Below are 19,444 nucleotides of genomic sequence, written 5' to 3' on the forward strand. Positions count from 1 at the left end.
ACTAAGTTAATTAACTATGATATCAGCTTTGCTAACAACTTTTTGATACAGTGATAAAAATATATGTTATAAGTATAAAAATTTGAGTTGGATCCTAAATAATTCATTTCCTTTCACTAATTATTAAAAAATTATTAGTTATAATTATAAAGCCAGATGGTTTGTTGTGGAATTAATTGATGAAATGTTCAACCTAATTCACTCACGAGACAGTTCCAAGTCAAAATTCCCACATCACACACCTTATAGTATAAATTTATAATATCATATATTAAATATTAAACACTGAGTATTTCCCATACTAGTTTTCCATGTTCCAAAATAAAATAAAATAAAATAAAAACAGCTTAATTTGTCTTCAAAGTTGTCAACATGCATTAATATATGTATATTTAAATTCATCCATAAATCTGCCTTCAAATTGGACCACCATCAATTTATTGCAAGCTGCTATATAAGCTTCAACATTTATATTTTATATTTGAGTCATTCAATTTGTTGTTAATATTATCAAATATCCACCCTGCCATTCTCCAATGTCACATGATCCTTAAAATTTTCAATTATATGATGATTAAATGGAATATAATTTTAGTCATATCAGACTTCTTTCTAGATAAACTTGAGGTTGGGCTCGACTTCCATCCCTCCAAATAATTAATTTAACTTTTTGTGAATATTTAAAAAATATCTAAATTTCAATTTTTTCTTGAAATATCAATATTTTTTCAAGTTCAAAGTATTTAAATTTCATTAATAATAAAATTGTTATACTCCCACTTTAGCAGTGACATATGGCAGAATATAAAACAATTTGGTAAAGATTCTTTGTTGAATGCAACTCACGAGTAATCCTTCGCTACATATCTTTTATGATGCCCCTTCACCTAGAACATCTACAAATGACCCTCCACGAATCTCTCTCGAACCATCTTGGAACCACCCTAGAGACCCTTCGCAGAGACCATTAAAGTATAATAGCCTCGTACAACCTCAGTAAGGAAAATATCAGAGCAATACTACATAGTACTACACATGGCGATAACTGACCTGTAATAGCCTTGTCACCCAGCCAAGCACATGGACAAGCCTACCATCTATATTGTCGGCTACATGGCATTACCAGACAAGGGCACCCCATTATATATATCCCAGAGCATGAGAGACAAGGGATCCTTCTTTCTCCCTAAAAAAACCTTAAGTGTTTCCCCCAATTATCTCCACCTTCCTCCTCTTTTGCCTTCTCCCTTCTCCTCCATCTTCAACCTTTGGCTCTTCACCTATCACAAGTGAATCGGCCCGACAATCATCGCCGCCTTCTCCTCTTTGTCTCTTCCTTGTTAAACACTTTTTTGATACAATATTAAGAGTGGGGATGGGGATAACACAGTTTGAACAGTGCCAAACGGATGTCTCGTAAGAGTTTTAGCCATCGTTTCATTCAAGTCAAGACTCCTGTATCAACAAAAGTAAATAGTTTGGCACAACTAAAGATACATTTTGTTATTTCTACAATTTGATGGTCACTTACAACCAAATTAAAAAAAAAAGTATAACTCAAAATTATATAATTTAAATAATAAAAATATATTTTAATATAAATATAAAATGTAATTTCAAATTTAATAAAATTATACAAACTCATATCTTTATATATAGAGTTAATATTTGATACACTAACCCTAAATGAATCAGAGAATAACATATCATTAAAAATAAAGTTAAGTGAATTTCATTTGGAAAATTTTTAATAATATGTGATTCACTAACATGGTATAAAATTATACATTATAAATATATATTATAAATTTGTTGAGGAAAGATGTTAAAAAGTCCCACGTTGTTGTTTATGAAGATATGAAAATTAATTAATTATATCGGTTTCAATTTTCTGTTTCATTTTGAACATTGGCAGAATATTAATTAATAATTTATGCTCCACTTTAAGTGGGATTAGCATGTGGTTAATCCTTGTTTAAAAGTTAAGATTTGGAGAAGATTCTTTAGATTTTCATGCATGAGACAATACATGGATTTATTCACATTAACGTTTTGTTCACAATTGGCCTTAAAGTCAAAGGATAATCCTAATTGGAACCATTTAAACTCTAGACTTTAAAATTTAAATCTAAAGATTTCATCCAACATTATCAATTATAAGTCGGAATTTAACAAAATTGAAATTGAAATTTTTAATATACACATATATATTGGCTTGATTTGCAAGCAATTTAATTTACAACATCAACCATTTCTATAATATTTATATTAGATGCACATTTGTATTCTACAACGTAACTCTTTTACTATTGGATGCAGTGGAGTACCAGGGGTTGGCAGGCGCCCCTGTCCTCTTAGAATGAAACTTTTTCTATTTAAGTCCCTTTAAAGTTTATAAAAATTTAATTTAGTAAAGGTAAAATTGTGTTTTGGCCCCCTAAGAATGATAAAAATTTGATTTAATCCTTTAAAACTTATAAAAAATATAAATATTAAAATGGTGAATTTGCATTTTTACTATCGTAAAAATTTATAATTTAATTTCGACCCCTTAAAAAAATTTCTAACTTCACCCCTAATTGGATGTGCAGTTGGCTAATTAATTTCATGTAGGCGCCAGGACATGCAACTTATAGTGGTAAAAGTGTCACTAGGCTTTATACTAAGAGTTGGTTCGCATATTATCTCTTTTATTGAAAAATGGACGAATTATTTTTTATATGTTAGATTAAAAAGTAAATTAGTCATTCTGTTAAAAGTTTTATCTATTTTTACTACTAAAAACTAATCCACGTATGTCAGAATGAGGTAAATGTGGCATGTCATGTGTAACTATTTGGTTGTTCTATTGGTCCTGCCAATTTTAACAGTAAAAATGGATGAAATTTTTAACAAAAAAGACTAGTTTACTCTTTGATCTAACGTACAAATACTAATTAATTTATCCATTTTTTAGTAAAGGGGACTGTAACACTTTAAATCCGACTTAGAAGTTTAAGCTGAATCTGGACAAGTTACACCAATGTATTGAAAACTGATTTCAGAAATTATCTAGAAAACATTCAAAACTTTACTTGATTCGTGGCGAAATATTTTTTTGGAGTTTAACATAGAAAACTGAAATCCGTTTTGTCGACTTGAGTGGTTTTATAGTTTTGTGTTAAAAATTATCAGCTACTGACGAATTTAGCAAAAACCAAGACGAGCTCAGAAACACACTACAAACCCAAAAGATCAAAAGCATTTTTACATTTTTGCAAAACAATCCGAGCTCCCACACACCGTCTAGTCCCAAATCAGAGACTTACCTGAACACACAAATACAAAACCAAAACCAAAAGGTGAGCTATAAAGCCCAGTGTATAACCAACATCAATTACAATTAACAAAATATAATATACAAATCAGAGTAACATAGAGACCTTAATAGTGAGTATAAAACCAGAATGAAATAGACATGAGTTTCACGGATGTTGCCATCACACTAATTTAACAGAACAACACAAACCTACCAGAACAGGACAGAGCAGAACATGACAGAATAGAACAGAGCAGAGTAGAATAGAACAGAGCAAAACAGAACAGAACATAACAGAGTAGAGCAAAACTGAACAGAGCTATGCAGAGAATGTATGTTTGTGCAGATGCGGTATTTTTCAAAACATATCAGAATATAGATTTATCAGAAAACATCCTACCCAACTCTGCTACACACCAAAATAGAGTTCCCTCCAGAACTCATCCAGCCAAATCACACTAACAGATAACTGTGGATAGTGCCACTAAAATTTTGCAATTAAAACTGCCAGATCAGATACATGTGGTCAAGCCACTATATTGCAGCCAATCTGCCAGAATAGAAACATGGTTAAACCACCAGATAATACAGATAATCAAACTTCCAAAAACTTCCTCCTTTCACATCATCCCAAGTCCCATGCAATGTGTCATGGCATGCATATACAGAAGCAGAGTGATAAGCATGTAAGTCATGCTATCATACAGTAACAGAGTCAGTAGGCATGGGAGTTAATGCGTTATAAAATAATTTATCAAAACTTAACAAATAATATTAGATTTGTCATGAAGTCATATACATAGTTATAAATCAGAATCAGTACCAATCGGTTCAACATATTCGGATATCACATGTTCATAAGCAACAGAGTTACGTAAAGGTGTGCCAATAAACTTAACAAAATACAGATTGTACTTAGATAATCCGCGCACATTAGACAATAGCACACTATGTCCTGACAGGTCCTACTTACTTAGGTTCAAACATAGTAGACATACGTACAGATCACAAGTTTTTCATCATCAGATCATCAGATATCAAGTTATATAGCCTAATTCAAATCATACGGATCCTATAGTAGGCTTGCGTTCGTTTCGAATGACGCTTGTGGCCCGAGGGAAAAATTCCAAATCTTGGTCCACGCGTCTGTGTAGTTTCACACAGCTTGGATAACGGCCCGTGTGCCTCCACACAGTCTAGCACATGCTCGTGTGTCCCACACATCTTGACACACGCCAGTGTCACCTGCCTGTATAGTCCTAATCCACAATCAGTGAGTTACACGGCTTGGACACACGCCCGTGTCATTGGCTCGTGTGAACCTTACATAACACATAACCGCACACGGCCTGAGCACACGCCTGTGTGCCAAGTCGCGTGCCTTCAATTTTCATGAATAATGAGTTACACGACCTGGTACACAGCCGTGTGGCTCACACAACCTACTAGACGTCATGGTACACGGCCGTGTGGCTCACACAACCTACCACACGGCCATGTGACGTTGACAATCAATTTTTTAATGACTAAACTCGAAATGAAAGTTGGGTTACAGTACCCACCTGATACGGTTTTGACTTGAAAGTAACAGAGATAATTCTCAGGCCTAAAACAAGGTTACAGTAACCAAATTAGACAATCAAACCGGAACAGATCGCTTGAATAACATCCAAACCAAATCTATGTCGAAGAACTTTCGACACAACACTCCAAATCGAAACTTACCGGCAATGAACAACGGACACGCGATTCCTACATTGTTGAAGGAACGCTAGACGTCGCTCGAACCTCTCCTGATTCAAACAACCAATTAACAAACTCTCAAGGATGAATCGTTCCTTGCTATGGAATTCAAAGACCGACAGAAAACCACACAGTAGCAACATAGGCAATTGGCTCTTACCAATGCTAAGAACGGAACCACGAGAAAAGGTCAAGCCCCACACGAAATCCAATTCACGCCCAATAACAAAACGAAGGTAATTCGAAAGCAAAGAAAAACCAAAAAAGAAAAGAAACAAAAAGAAGTGAGAAAATTTTCTTTTTGTCCCAGAAATAAGGAGGAGGGAGTTACCAACCTCTTAATTAACTAAATAAATTAAAAAGGAAACTAGACTGATTTACGGATTAGTATAAAAATATTCTCATTACGCATGTAAAGATTCAAACACAAGACCAAAGGGTATATAGAAGTTTAACCAGTGAACCAACAAACTCATTCTTGATATCAATTGTCTGCATTTAACTTATAACCCACATGTCCAAAGATAGAGATTTTGTCGAAAGTAGAAAATTTCAAGGGATAGGATTCAAACCCAAAACCTCACCTACATAGCTAGAACACTTAACCACTTAACCAAATAAATTTATTTTTGCAAAATTTTCTAAAATCTAAACGTAGAATCGAGAGATTTCCACTCTTGATCTCAAAACTCAAATTCTTCTAACTCAGTTTTTGGGATGTTACAGGGACAAAATGCAATTTACCACGAGAGCTTCCATGATACTTATACCAACTTGTAGTATTTTTTTTTTCAAAAATTACATATATTTTTCATTGTAACAGAAAATCTAATACTCAAATTATCGATTTATTCATATGTAAACAATTAGTGCCTTACATATAAAAAGACAGATTTTCAGTGAAATGAAACTAAGATCATAAGTTGGAAATCTTAGCTCAAATTAGATGATTAAGAAATGAAAATATCTATTACAAGATCTTCAAAAGAAAAAAAAAAAGATTTCCTATACTATCTACTCAAGTTCTCCTTTTCTTTTTTGTTTAATTAAACACCAGTAACATTAAAAAGAAAGGCTTTTAGCTTGAATTCATATCTTTCTGTGATGATGAGAGTATAGCATCAATGGCTTCTCTAACTTGTGAAATATCAGGTGCTTTCCCTCCTTGAACTGGCCAAAATTCATCTGTTGCCAACACCTGCCCATATATATAGATTAGAGTTAACATTTACTTAAAAAAATATCTTAAAAATTATCATTTTTTAATTGTAGTTCAATTCCAAACAAAAGATTTCATTTACAGTACCATAAAAATTTTTAAAATGTTAATTTTGTTAAACAATAAATGTTAATTCTATTCTAATTTGACCTTATTTGATTCTTTTTAATAATATAAGGACAAAATTGATCAGTTGAATAATAGAGGGACTAATTTAATTAAGTTACTATAATAAACCTATCAGTTACATTCACCCATATATATCATAAAATAACAAAGCCTTTTGAGTAAAATTGCCATTTATGATAAGCCCTATATGATGATTAGAAAGCTGAAGATCTCTCTCTCACCTTCACTTGTAATTGAAGGAACTTGACATAGCTAATTGCTTTATCCAGCATGGTAACTAGATCAACCTGTGGAGCAAACAAATTTATAAACATGCATATAATTAATTTCCATTTTTAACAAATAAGTACAAGGGGAAAATATATATTAGTTTCAGTAGTAATTAATAATTAATTGCTTACCTTGGAGCCATTAGGCACTAGTTCTTGTAGTATCTTCAACCGCTCACTGATCCTCTCACGTCGATTCTGTATATTTATATCAAAAGCAATTTCTCATAGTTAATTTTCCCTCTTGATTTTGGTTGTTTTTCTATTTATAAAAAAGGGTTAATTCAACATGACATCCTCAAATTATGGTTTATATTTTAAATTGATCCTTGAACCTCAATGCATTCTAATTGAGTACTCAAAATATCAGTACTGTATCAATCAGATCTTTCCATTAGCCTAACTATTAGCTTGGATATTAATTAATAGCTCAAATTTAATATCGAATATGTTTAAAACAAGTGAATCATATTATAAACACTTGCGTACCTAATGCATGGAAAACTTGGAATTGACTTGTTAAAAAGAGAAAAGAAAAATTCTCTTGAATTTTATTGCTATTGACTATTTTTTTAACCGGTTAGATCTAGAGAATTCATGTAGTAGGTACACATGTTTATAATTTAATTCACGTGCTCTAAATATGCTTCATGTCAAATCTAGATTAGCATTTAATATCTAAATAGAAACTAAAGTGATAGAAAGACGTGATTGATACAATACTCTAATATGTAGATGACTCAATCAGAATGTTTTAGAGTTTGAGACAAATTTGGAATTTTGAGGATAGTTTAGGGATTCTTAGTGCAATTATACCCTAAAAAAACAAGTTTCAATGCATGTAAAGCAAACCTTGGCTGCAATGCTTTGAGGATCCTTTGAAGGACCGGACTTTGATTTAGCCTTCTTAGCTTCATTGCTACATTGTTTCTTCAAAGCTTGAGTGCTATCTCCCTATAAAAAAAACACAATTTTATCATATGAATTGTGTTTTAATTACTTGGATTGAAACGGAAAAGAAGAAATGGTACCGTATTCAGACGCTTAACGCCGGCAACTCCTGGTGACCGTAACTCCGGTATACTATCAGCATCCATTGCTGATTCAGAGTATAACCAATCTCCATTGTTCTCTTTCGAGCTAAAATTGCTAGCTGTTTCAAAGCAACTAAAATCTTCCACCAAGCGAGGATCCCACATAGAATAATTATCTTTTTGACTTGCTCTTTTTAAGTAAGTACCGCTTTGCGGAGCCTTCTCGTTTTGTTCAAAGCTAAGAAGAGATCCATAATTGGTCCCATGATGATATTGATAAATGAAGTTGTCGTACATTGAACTGCCTTTGAAGTTTATCAATGAATGAACTTCCTCATGCGGTGGCCGGAACACGAAACTGTCGGAATCAACACTACCCGGAGAGTAACATGAGGAAGAGCTAGTCATCTGAAAGTTGTTGACACCACCGCCAAGCTTTTTCAAGTGATCATCACCACCTTCATCAAAGTTTCCATTATTGAAAGACGAGGTTTGAAGTGAGCAAATAGGGTCCTTGGCTAGTGCCATTATGATAGTGAAAAAAAATTGGGGTTGAATGACAACTTCCCTACAAGGCCTATATATATATATCTAAAAATTCAAACTGATAAATTAAATATTAATATTTCATATAAATATTAATGAGGGTCAATTTATCAAAAATCCTCGATCATGACTTGAATTTTGAATTGGTTTTCAATTTTCAAAATATTTTAATTAAGTCTACAAATTATTAGTATATACATCAGGTCTTTCCGTCAATCTAACAATTAGCTTGAACATTAAATGCTATTCAAATTTGACATCAAGTGTATTTAAGTACATGGATGAAATTGTATATAAAAATGCACCTACTGCATGAACAAATCGAATCTAACGTGTTAAAAAACCAAAAAGAAATAATCTTATTTTTTATTAATATTATCTTTTTAACATGTTAGATACAAGTTGTTCGTGTGATCGGTATACACGTGTTTACAATATAATTCACCTATATTAAATATGCCTAAATTCATAGCTAGGCTAACAGAATAATCTGGTTAATATAATACTAATACTTTGAGGATTTAATTAGAACGTTTTGAAATTTAATGACCAATTTAGAATAGAGCAATAATTTATGGACATTTTATGAAATTAACCTCTCTAATCATGATAGGTTTTAATGCAATATTTAAACTATAGATGGGAATCGAAAATACTTGGGTTTTTTTTTTCTCCTTATGGGAACAAGAAACACAGTATTAAATATTGCTGCAATTTCTCAGATGTAATGAACTAGCAAATTATATACACACATATATAATATTATTTAATATGATTGCATCGGGATTGTTAGCTGGCAGAGGTTGATCGAAGATTAAATGGAAAAACAAAGGTAGAAAAAGAAAATAGAATTGCAAAGCAGCATAAGGATCGGCGGAATTTTCTCCATGCCCACGTCTCTCAGATTCCCCCCATATTTATTGTTATATGAACTATTTGCTTCATACACTTAAAGAAAATTTTAGCTTTTTGAGGTTGCTTCCTACGTTGTTTCACTTCTGCATGTGGGTTTTCTACTGGTTTTTTCATGGTGGCTTTGTAAGTCAAATCATGGCCATCTAGTCTATTGTCTGGTACTTCAATTGATTATTTAGCATTGATCTGGTTCCAGTATCTCAAGATTTTGTTCTTCTATACTTCTTGAGTTTTTTTTTAATGTAGAAATTAAGGGACACTAGTCGGTTGGGTTAAAAATCTAAAATCAAATTTAATTGATTAATTCATACTTTAATTCGAACTGACTTAACATTCATCAATTCTATTGATTCTTTTTAAAGAAGACAGTTTAATGAATTAAGTAGGTTAAATCGATTATCTTCCACTTACGACTGGTTAAACACAAATTAAAGTTGATTGGGATTTTAATTTAAAATTATGTTCTAAAATAAGTAGGTTAAAAAATTGAAAAGCGAACTTAATTAATCAACCACTTACTTTTGGACTTAATTCTGAATTCACCTAACCTAATCAACTTAACATTCGCCAGTTCAATCTTTTTCTTTTTTAAATAACACGAATTAACTATTATAACCAATAAATTTTTTATTCAATAATTCTTAAACTCTTAAATTAGTCGGAACCTTTAACACTGATTATAAGGCTGACACGAAGACCTTTTTATCTATTGTAATGGCTAATGAGATGTAAGAAATGTTAATTCAATTTGTATATCCATTATTAATTAGTAACTGTGAGCCCAATGAAAATCATCCTCTCCACATGTTTTGTTGGATGGTCTATAGGGGGGAAATTGCATAAAAAGCAAAGCTGGCCTTGTGGACACAAAGAGCAATTCCATGTTTTTAGGAGAATTGTTTGCTGTCCTCATACCATGAATTTTAAGAGCTTTGCATGTCTTTGAATATCATCCACAAGAATTCGCTAAAGATTATGCAAACTAAATCATCACATGCTTTGAATAGTGAGGGCATTGATTTTAGACGTAATCGTTTCCTACAATTCCGTTTATACGTAGACAGTTCTTTTAAATTACATTTAACACCACTAAACTATTAATAAGTTTGTATTTTGGCCATTGAATTTCAAAAGGTTACAAAATAGTTATTAAACTATTTAAAAGTTTTTATTTATATTTTGTTACTGTAGATCAGTATCCCTCAACAAGTAAAAGAACGTATCTTACATCCAAGTCGATCTGATGATCAGTGTTAAAGATCAAAGAAAAAAGTTGTTTGAATTTTAGTTTGCAAATTTATGATGCTTAAAGTTGTTTCATGAAAAAAATTAAATTATAAAAGAGAAGGGGAACAAAAATTTTTGGTTGGTGCTGGTGGTGTGAATAGAAAAAATCATAGAACAACGATTTTAATAGTATAATGACTTAAATAAAAACTTTCAAATAGATCAGTGAGTATTTTGTAACTTTTTAAAGTTGAGTGGCCAAAACATGAATTTGGCCCAAACGAAAATAGCAAAACGTGAGCGGCAGGATTCGAACCTGCGTGGGCAGAGCTCACATGATTTCTAGTCATGCCCGATAACCACTCCGGCACGCCCACCTGACGATGGCAACTTTCCATTTTGCTTTTTTAACTGTAATACAAAACTTTTCTTATACAAAATCAAGATGTAAGGCTTCATATTTTTATTTTACAGAATTAAAATTATACTTTTATCTTAATTATTTTCATTAAATTTAAAATTTGATGAATGAGCTTAGTTATCAAAACTATAAAAAGTCATTTTTGTTATGGTATTGAGTATAACAACGTTTTTGTGATAGTTAAAAGTTAATTTCATGAGCTGGTAATTTTGATTTGTCTTTAATCATGCAGGATTATATAAGAAGTTTTAAAAGATATTATTTTAAGGGAATTGGAGAACTAAAAACTACATGCCCTCTATCATATTGAATAAATAATATTGAAGATAATCGAAATTTAAATTTGAAGGCTGGTTTATCCTTTATTTTGAATTTGGATGAAATTATTTGAGGTCTTCATACAATAGAGATAGTATGAAATTGTGATTCCATGTAATCTTTATCTCTTTTCAATAAGAGAATGACAGATTAAAATTTTCCTGCTATTGGAAAAATCTAATTTGTCATTCCCCGAACGGAAAGGGATAGGGATGACGTGGAATAACAATTTCATCCAATCCTTTCTCCACAAGGGTGTGACTTTGTTAGTGTTTTTGCTATCTTGTTTACTCACTAGTTTAGAGTGACATTCTCAATAATAGAGTGACAATCACAGTTGCTTTCAGCAACAATAATGGCGGACAACAAAGGAAACAAAAAAAATGATGGGATCTACTTCAATTCTGCCTTTGTAGAGCCTACCATGAAACCGGCACTCTATACCATAAAAATTGACTCATAATTTTCCTTCTTTTTCTTTTACTTATTATTCCAAGGTCATGAAGAAGATAAAGTGATTGAGCGTTTAAAATTTAGTTCCCCTCAATGAGAAAGTACAATTTTGCCTTTTGTATTGTGAGTTATATTCTGAAGATTTAATTTGAATGGGGAAGAATGTTGTTGGAAAATGTTACCTATGGATGCATGATGCAGTAATAGACATGGCATTGTTTATCACAGTTAAGAAGTCTCGAAATATGATACAAACAGGCCTGCAAATAAGAAAGTTACGGAAAGAGGAGGGATGTTAAAAAAGTTTTGCCTATGAGGACATCACTTTCGAAATATCAACTGCTCACAACCAAATCCTATAAAGAAGTGATGCGTTCATCGAATTCGTTATATTTTTGGAATCTTTCGAAGTGATGATTCGTGATTCTGTCGAATCTATCAATAAATTGTGGCTCATTCATTAGGAATCAATCATTGGAAGAAATTAAAAGACATGTCACAATTTGATTACCAAAAGAGTAGCATTAAAAAGAACTACAATATTTTAGCAACATCCTTCATTAGGCCCCGGTTGGCAGCGGCGAACGCAATGAACTCCTCGTATGAAATGAAGCCGTCGCCATCAGTATCCATTTCAGACATCATCTTCGAAACTTCTTCCACCGAGACACAGCCGAGCGCCTTCAATGCTTCTCCGAGCTCTGCTGCAGAGATTTTTCCGTCCCCGTTCACATCGAAACGTTTGAAAATGCGATCATTGTTAGCCTTCTCTTCATCATCCATTTATTTTTTTACTTTGTTTATGGTTTATTTATTTTTGTTATCATTAATTTTTTTTTAAAATAAAGAACCTTTTTTGCTTTTAAAGACAAGGGGAAATTTTTCCATCATGAACGGATCACCTGTCAAAAATGTTTGGTAGACATTTCTACATCTTAGGTAAGGAAAAGGATAAAATTTAACCAATAGACTCAGTCAATTGAGTTTAACCACACACTATTTTGTGTTTATTTTTGTCTAAACAAATCATATTTTAACGTATTTATTGAATTTATCTTGTTGATTCTGTCTAAGCATTGTTCAAGAACCAGAATCAAGAGCTTGAGACAAGTAAATAGACTCAAGCTCGACTCGAACCTATCGGAGTTCAATATTTCGGAAGAAACAGGCCGAACTACAAAGGCATTGATGGACACTATGTAGCTGTTAGATAGGACTAAAAAGATCTGAGTCTCTCTCTAACGAGTTCTAAGGTTTCAGAACTCTCGGCTTTCCCCATCAATCACACGGTGACATAATCTATTCACGTTTTCATAACAATCGACCAAGTATGATAATCAAGCTAAAGCTTGGGTTGGAATATTCAAACTTGGTAGTGAATGAGTTGAACCCAGATATAGTTTTCAAACCGAACTTGAATAACAAAACACGGATTAAGAATCAAGGAATTTCCTCCATTCGCTAAACCAATTTGAAAGTATCATACATATAGTACATACTAGGAAAGATAGAATACAAAAATCACCAATCATTTGAGTAATTTTATTGATTTTGTTCCTTGACACATCAATTTAAGGAATCATTTAAGTCCACCGATGAAGGCAGAGGTGATGATAGAATATTACTATCATCATTCCGATTTAGTCCTAGTTGCCACAAGACATATATAGGAATAGATGCCTGAAAGTGGGCTAATCACGGTGTTTAGGGAAGAAAACTTATGCCACGGTTTTGAGGAGAGCATTAACAACAGCTTCTCTAGTCGGCAAAGCGGGAATTGCACCTCTTTCTGTCACGGTCAATGCACCGCAAACATTAGAAAACTTGAGAGCATTTCTCAATCGGTCTTCGTCCTGCAAGATTAAACGAAAACTTTCAACTTGCTTTTATGTTTTGTACCGCATTAATAAGGAGAGAATAACAGCATTCTTGCTCGCAATAACCATACTCGACTCCTGGAATCATTTCATGCGGCTAAATTTAAGCGTTGATACTTAAAAGGGAAATACCTGAATCAAGGAAAGATCAGAAGCTAGTTGCGATAATGTTCCAGCAACAAAAGCATCCCCGGCACCAGTGGTGTCTACGGCTTCTACTTTCAAGCCCTTCACTTTCCCACTGAATTCCTGAAAAATATTATACATTTCTCAATTCCAGATTCGACAATATACTAGATCGCTCGTTCTCATAACCTAATGTTGGGTAAAAGTATCATGGAGGCCTTTGTACTTGGAGTTGAATTACATTTTGCCCCCTTTACTAAAAAAAATGAGCAAATTAATCCTTATGTGTTAGATCAAAGAGCAAACTGGTCATTCTATTAAAAATTTATCTATTTCTACTATTAAAAATTGTTCCCTATACATCAGAATGAGATACGTGTAACTTTCTGATTATTCTGTCAACCACATCAATTTTTAACAGTAAAAAGAAATGAAAATTTCAACAGAAATGACCAGTTTGCTCTTTGATCTAACACATAAGGACTAATTCGCCTATTTTTTGAATAAAAAGACAAAATGCAATCTGACTTAATTCAGGGCCCCCATGGTACTTTTACCCCTGATATCGGGTCTCGTTCAGGGTCATGAACCCCCTTTTCAAGGCCGGTAAAATACGGCCTCTCCCAACCCCATTACCATCTTACATCTAGAGTGGCAATTCTAGCCATCACTGTTCCGAAGGGTCCAGCTGTCGAAATAAATTACATGCAGAAAGTAAAAAAGAAAATGTCATAGAAACATATATATTGAGCTTACCTGAGTATAATAACGGCAACCATCCGCGCCCTCTGTAACTAGAAGCAATTTCAAATTCAGGTGGAACAACTTACGGACAACAGCATCATCGTATGGATCTTCTCCTTGTGTTAGAAAAGAGATCTCTTCTTCACTTACCTGAAATCCACACTCATTTATTGAAATCATTAATATGGATATAGCCCTTTCCTTTTACTTTACGCATTACACTCTACCTTGATAATATCGGCAGTATCCCAAATGCTCAAAATCCCTTTCCTTGCACTCTCCGCAGAGGGCCATAACGGAAGCCTAAGGTTGGGATCGTAGGAAAGAACAACACCAGCATCCTTTGCAACTTTTGCTGCAGCAATGTGAGCCGACTTGCATGGTTCTGTAATAAGACTTATGGAACCATAATGAAATATCGTTGCCTGCCAAAAGATGAAGGTGAAAACAGAAACAAAAATGCTAAAAAGGAAGGGACCTATAAGCAATTATACACGAACCCACACCTTGCCAACATGATGAATATTAAGGAGATCACTAAACTATTAATAAATTTACGTTTTGGCCACTAAACTATTTGTTTTCTCACATCTTCCCGTTCTGTTTTTAGTTTTGTTAATTAACGGCTATAGAGGTAACATACCTTCGTAATCAAATCAAAATCGAGTTCATTTTCTTGAAGCAACATATCAGCACTAGGATTACGATAAAACATGAATTCACGTTCACCGTCACTCCTTAATGTTACGAATGCTAAAGCAGTTCGTGCACCAGGATCAAAACGCATCCCTTCATTGTTGACATTATTTTCCTTTAATATGTCAGCAAGCATGTACCCGAATTCATCTTCACCAACCTGTCCACATCATACAATTAAGCTCTAATACCATGTGCACCATACACCATAAAACCGATAGGTAATAGGGGCCTAACTTGAATATAAGACCAGATTAAACTCAAGACCTAATAGATATAGGATAAAATTACTTAAAATAGAGAAGTTTTATCGATGTAGAGTAGCCAAATTTCATAACTATGAAAGCACAAGCATGAATGAGATATGTTAGTATCATACTCGACAAACAAAAAGAATACATACCTTCCCGATAAAAGCAGATGAACCACCAAGACGAGCTATGCCGACAGCTACATTAGCAGGAGCACCCCCAGGGGCCTTCTTAAATGCAGGGGCTTCTGCCAAAGAAAGACCACTGATCGTCGGGACAAAATCTATCAGCATTTCCCCGAAACAAACCACAAGTGAAGAATCCATTATTTCAGGTAACCCATCAACAGAAAGGGCTTTTGCTGAAACAAATAAACAACATAATGAAAATTATACACCACAATAATTACAATCCGCAGGTAAAAACTAGAAAACTATAATGTTAGCAATGGAGCATTACTTAACATTCGTGTAGCTTTTACTCTAACGGCAATGTATCAAATAATAATCCCTCTACATTTAAAGCAACAAAATCTACTCCTAATTATCTTTGCATCACTCAACTAATCAAATGGCATCATGTAAAAGTACCATGGAGGCTCTTGTACTAGGAGTCAGGTTATATTTTGCTCCCTTTACTTTAAAAACTGGGAAAATTAGTCCCTATACATTAGATCAAAGAGCAAATTAATCCTTTCTGTTAAAAATCATCCGTTTCTATCATTAAAATAAAAAACTCCTAATTATCTTTGCATCACTCAAACTTATCCTCCACTCCACTAATCAAATGACACTATATATGTATATATGCAGATTTCCGGGTTTTTTTTTTCTCTAAATCAAAATTTACTCTATATATGATGCTATCAATTGCTTAATACTATTAATCCATTTTTTAAACAGTACTCTTTATATGATCAATAAAATAAGGTAAGCAACTAAATTTGAAAATCCTTGTGCTCCAACTTTTTAGATAATTAAACAACTATTTAAAATCATTTACTTTTTTTAATTAATTAAGTTTAAAAATCCATAATCCACGCTTTCCGCAGTTCTATAATTAGCTAATTAGCTTTTTTCTTTTCCTTAAATCATACTTAAAATTAAGAAGAGAGAAATTGAATACGTTTTCCTGAATGATCCCATAAACTACTACAACAACTACAAAAATAAAACTCACAATTACTCAAAATAACCCTAGAAACAAAGCTAATCATGTGATATAAAAACAAATTTGAATTTAGAAAAAGCCATTTCAGCTATCCTAAATGAAAGTTAAAAAGTACCTTGGACATGTAATTTAGGAGTAGCACACTGAAAACGATGAGGAAAATAAAACCCAGAATCTCTAACCTTGCCATGACCCAATTTTACTGATTTATGAACTGGGTAAGAACCCAAACTACCACAAAAGCAAGAGGAAGTTGAGTAAAGAGCAGCCATAAAAGAATTTATATATGAACAAAATTGAAAATGATTGAATTTGGGTGGATGAAGGATGGGTTAGCAACAAGATCAAAATATTTGGGATTTGGGTGCTTTTTTTTTTCTAAATTTTTTGGAGAAGAAAAAAAGATAAACAAATGAAGTGAGAGTGAGAGTGAGAGTGAGAGTGAGAGACTGAGTAATGGAGAAAACGAAGTAAAGATTTTTGTCTCTTTGCGGCTTCGGCTGTTCTTCATTTGGACTTCAAAGCCCAGATTTTAATTTGGAAAGAAGAATCCAATTCTTTTCAGTCCAAAACCAATTTTTCTCTATTTTATCCTTTCCAAGCTTTCTCAGTCCCAGTTGTGTATTTTTTTTGTTGTTTTATTGTAAATTGGCCCTTGAACTATAGTTTAATTTCTAGGTTGGTTCTTAATTTTTTTTACAAGAAGTAATATATAATAAGAAGATGGCATTTGGTATATTCCTAGTGAACAGCGTATTTTTTTGGGGGGGGGGGATAAAGTTGGATGGCCAATAAAACAAAGCAAATCCATGGATTAAAAAAATGAACTTGATTATTAAAAAACCCTAAAAATTTTTATCTTTTTTTTATAAGTCATTTGTTTCTTATCTTTTGTTTTGCTCAGGGGCGATGTCAGTTTCCGGGCTGGCTATTGCCCTCCTTTTTCCTCTCCCATCAACCCTTTATTTCATTTTTCTTCTCATTCACTACACATATCTTCTCTCTTTTCAGTTTGCAGATCTATTTTGTGGGTAACTTTGTTGTCTTCACAAGTTGTGATGGACAAATGACGATGCTTGTCATTTGCTAAAACTCCACCGTCATCAATTTTTGTTTGCTCTCATAGCATGTTTTTTACTCTTGCTTATGCATGCAATCTTAGTTTTATAGGTGATTTTATGGATGATTTTGTTGTCGTCCTCTCTAGTTTGGTGAATGCTCGATTCTTTTCTCGATTTTTGCTCACCACTTTGGACCATCCGAGGTTGATTTTCTTATTGTATTAAGTGCTTACAATCACTCCAGATATGTCGTGCTTGAGTTGTGACAAAGCCAATTGTCAACGTGTCATAATATTCTATTGATGCTGAGGTTAAAATATTTGTTGTGTTGATGGAGTTTATCCTTCACCATCTACGACGAGTGTTTGCTATTTTTTTCTCTGAATTATATGGTTCCATTCATTGAATGAATTAATAAATTTACCTTTAAAAAAATGAACTTGATTTCTTTAAATAAAAAAATAGGATAAATTTTATATTTATAGGTAAATTTTGATTCAATATGCAATGTGATATATAAATTTTTATTTGGTGTTGAAAATTTCATTTTGCTTTCGTGGTAAACATGATATTTTAATTTTGATTTAGTGTAAACATTTTAAGAATAAATATATCTATTTATTTTCATATTAGATCAAAGTAATTGTTTGTATATACAATATGTAAATGTAAAAGATGCTACATTAATTGTAAAGGTAATGGTTTGTGAAACTAAATCAAAATTTTACAAAATCAAAATTCATATATTATATTGCATATTTAATTAATTTTTAAAAAGAAATTATCCTTATAAAAACATATATAGTTAATATAATAATTAAATTAAATGCTCAAATGTAATTTAAATTAATTATTCTATATCTTCTTCTTCTTTTTTTCCTTTGTCAAACTGAATTCTATATAGTGTATAGTGATGTTGATAGGTCAGATTTCACCGTATTATATTTTTTTGTTCTTGGTTTAGATTTATTTAAGAGTGAATAATTTTGTATAAGTTGAATTCATATTTGAGAAGATTTGAATAGATAATTAAAAACTATAACTTAAAAGAATACTATTACAACAAAGCACCTTCAACTTCTTAAATATCTTGATTTATTGTGGAAGCCATATGAATGTGTTGTTTCAATATCTATACATTTCTTTTAAAAAAACACATTTTTCATTTTTTTTAGAATAATTCCAATTACTTTATTAAATGAGAAAGAATAATAATGACAAACCATATAAAACCCGAAATCCACAAAGAAAATTAGAAATCCAAAATCAAAAGAGGCCTCTCTTTCGGAGGAGACCCTAAACAATGCTGAATCTTCAAGCGAAACAACAAGTGGACGATGAAAATCACTTGAGGAGAAATTTTGGAGAAACAAAGATATTAAGAAATTCCCTATTGGAAATCATCCATATTTATGGAAAGTCAAAGATATGAGTATCAAATAAAGTCAAAGATATGGGTATCAAATATTGGAAATTCAAAGATATGGGTATCGAGATATTGGCATAAGAAATCTGAGATATTTGCAATATTTGGTCCCTAGTTGTAAAGTGACTTTGCAAGTTGATCCCTGAACCTCAACTATAAATAGGCATAACCATCTCTCATTCTGTATTTCATATTTGTCATTCTCTACTTAAGGCATTGTTCTCTCTCTCTTTGTAAATTCTCACTTTTATTTTGGAGTGAAATATATTTGGTAGTGCCCGAGGACGTAGGCAAAAATTTGCTGAACCTCGTTAAATTTCTTGTGTTCTTTATTGTATTATTCTGCATGAATTATGAGTGTGATTGTAGTGATTTATTATGCTATTAAATTACGATTGAGGAATATTCTGGCTAGGAAAGACTTGGTACTTAAGCGATCCTTGTGATCCACCTCTCTTTCCTGGGAATTAAACTTAGTGTGATTTTTTAGTACAATAATTTTACTCTTTTATACGCTTCCG

The 19,444-nt window shown here is 32.5% G+C and overlaps 3 protein-coding genes and 1 non-coding gene across 4 annotated transcripts; all 4 read right to left on the reverse strand.

The window, feature by feature from the left end:
* Window positions 1-5,881: 5,881 nt before the first annotated feature.
* On the reverse strand, window positions 5,882-8,224 carry LOC107956600 (putative transcription factor bHLH086). Its single transcript, XM_016892205.2, has 5 exons — window positions 7,690-8,224; window positions 7,511-7,612; window positions 6,791-6,856; window positions 6,611-6,676; window positions 5,882-6,239 (listed from the first exon to the last, which is right to left on the reverse strand). Exons 1-5 carry the CDS (start codon window positions 8,218-8,220, stop codon window positions 6,120-6,122), a joined length of 885 nt encoding a protein of 294 aa, XP_016747694.1. The 5' UTR covers window positions 8,221-8,224; the 3' UTR covers window positions 5,882-6,119.
* Window positions 8,225-10,675: 2,451 nt separating this feature from the next.
* TRNAS-AGA (transfer RNA serine (anticodon AGA)) lies at window positions 10,676-10,757 on the reverse strand. Its single transcript has one exon. It is a non-coding gene; the product is annotated as a tRNA-Ser (tRNA).
* Window positions 10,758-12,008: 1,251 nt separating this feature from the next.
* LOC107956599 (probable calcium-binding protein CML28) lies at window positions 12,009-12,440 on the reverse strand. The gene has a single exon (XM_016892204.2). The coding sequence runs from the start codon at window positions 12,353-12,355 to the stop codon at window positions 12,107-12,109; it is 249 nt and encodes an 82-aa protein (XP_016747693.1). The 5' UTR covers window positions 12,356-12,440; the 3' UTR covers window positions 12,009-12,106.
* Window positions 12,441-13,005: 565 nt separating this feature from the next.
* Window positions 13,006-16,994, reverse strand: LOC107953913 (probable fructokinase-6, chloroplastic). The gene is made up of 7 exons (XM_016889357.2): window positions 16,552-16,994; window positions 15,419-15,627; window positions 14,963-15,175; window positions 14,547-14,744; window positions 14,332-14,469; window positions 13,582-13,698; window positions 13,006-13,425 (listed from the first exon to the last, which is right to left on the reverse strand). The coding sequence occupies exons 1-7, from the start codon at window positions 16,706-16,708 to the stop codon at window positions 13,291-13,293; spliced, it is 1,167 nt and encodes a 388-aa protein (XP_016744846.1). The 5' UTR covers window positions 16,709-16,994; the 3' UTR covers window positions 13,006-13,290.
* Window positions 16,995-19,444: the final 2,450 nt, after the last annotated feature.

The sequence above is a fragment of the Gossypium hirsutum genome, chromosome D07, assembly GCF_007990345.1.
Source record: "Gossypium hirsutum isolate 1008001.06 chromosome D07, Gossypium_hirsutum_v2.1, whole genome shotgun sequence".
NCBI lineage: Eukaryota > Viridiplantae > Streptophyta > Magnoliopsida > Malvales > Malvaceae > Gossypium > Gossypium hirsutum.

Excerpts from the sequence above, each read along its gene's own strand:
- LOC107956600 (XM_016892205.2), bottom strand. The coding sequence starts at position 8,220 with ATGGCACTAGCCAAGGACCCTATTTGCTCACTTCAAACCTCGTCTTTC. Across the intron at positions 6,677-6,790 it reads TAGTGCCTAATGGCTCCAAG|GTTGATCTAGTTACCATGCT; the intron begins GTAAGCAATTAA and ends TTTGCTCCACAG. Across the intron at positions 6,240-6,610 it reads TCCTTCAATTACAAGTGAAG|GTGTTGGCAACAGATGAATT; the intron begins GTGAGAGAGAGA and ends ATATATGGGCAG.
- LOC107956599 (XM_016892204.2), bottom strand. The coding sequence starts at position 12,355 with ATGGATGATGAAGAGAAGGCTAACAATGATCGCATTTTCAAACGTTTC.
- LOC107953913 (XM_016889357.2), bottom strand. The coding sequence starts at position 16,708 with ATGGCTGCTCTTTACTCAACTTCCTCTTGCTTTTGTGGTAGTTTGGGT. Across the intron at positions 14,745-14,962 it reads ATTTTGATTTGATTACGAAG|GCAACGATATTTCATTATGG; the intron begins GTATGTTACCTC and ends ATCTTTTGGCAG. Across the intron at positions 13,699-14,331 it reads GTTGCCGTTATTATACTCAG|GAATTCAGTGGGAAAGTGAA; the intron begins GTAAGCTCAATA and ends AATATTTTTCAG.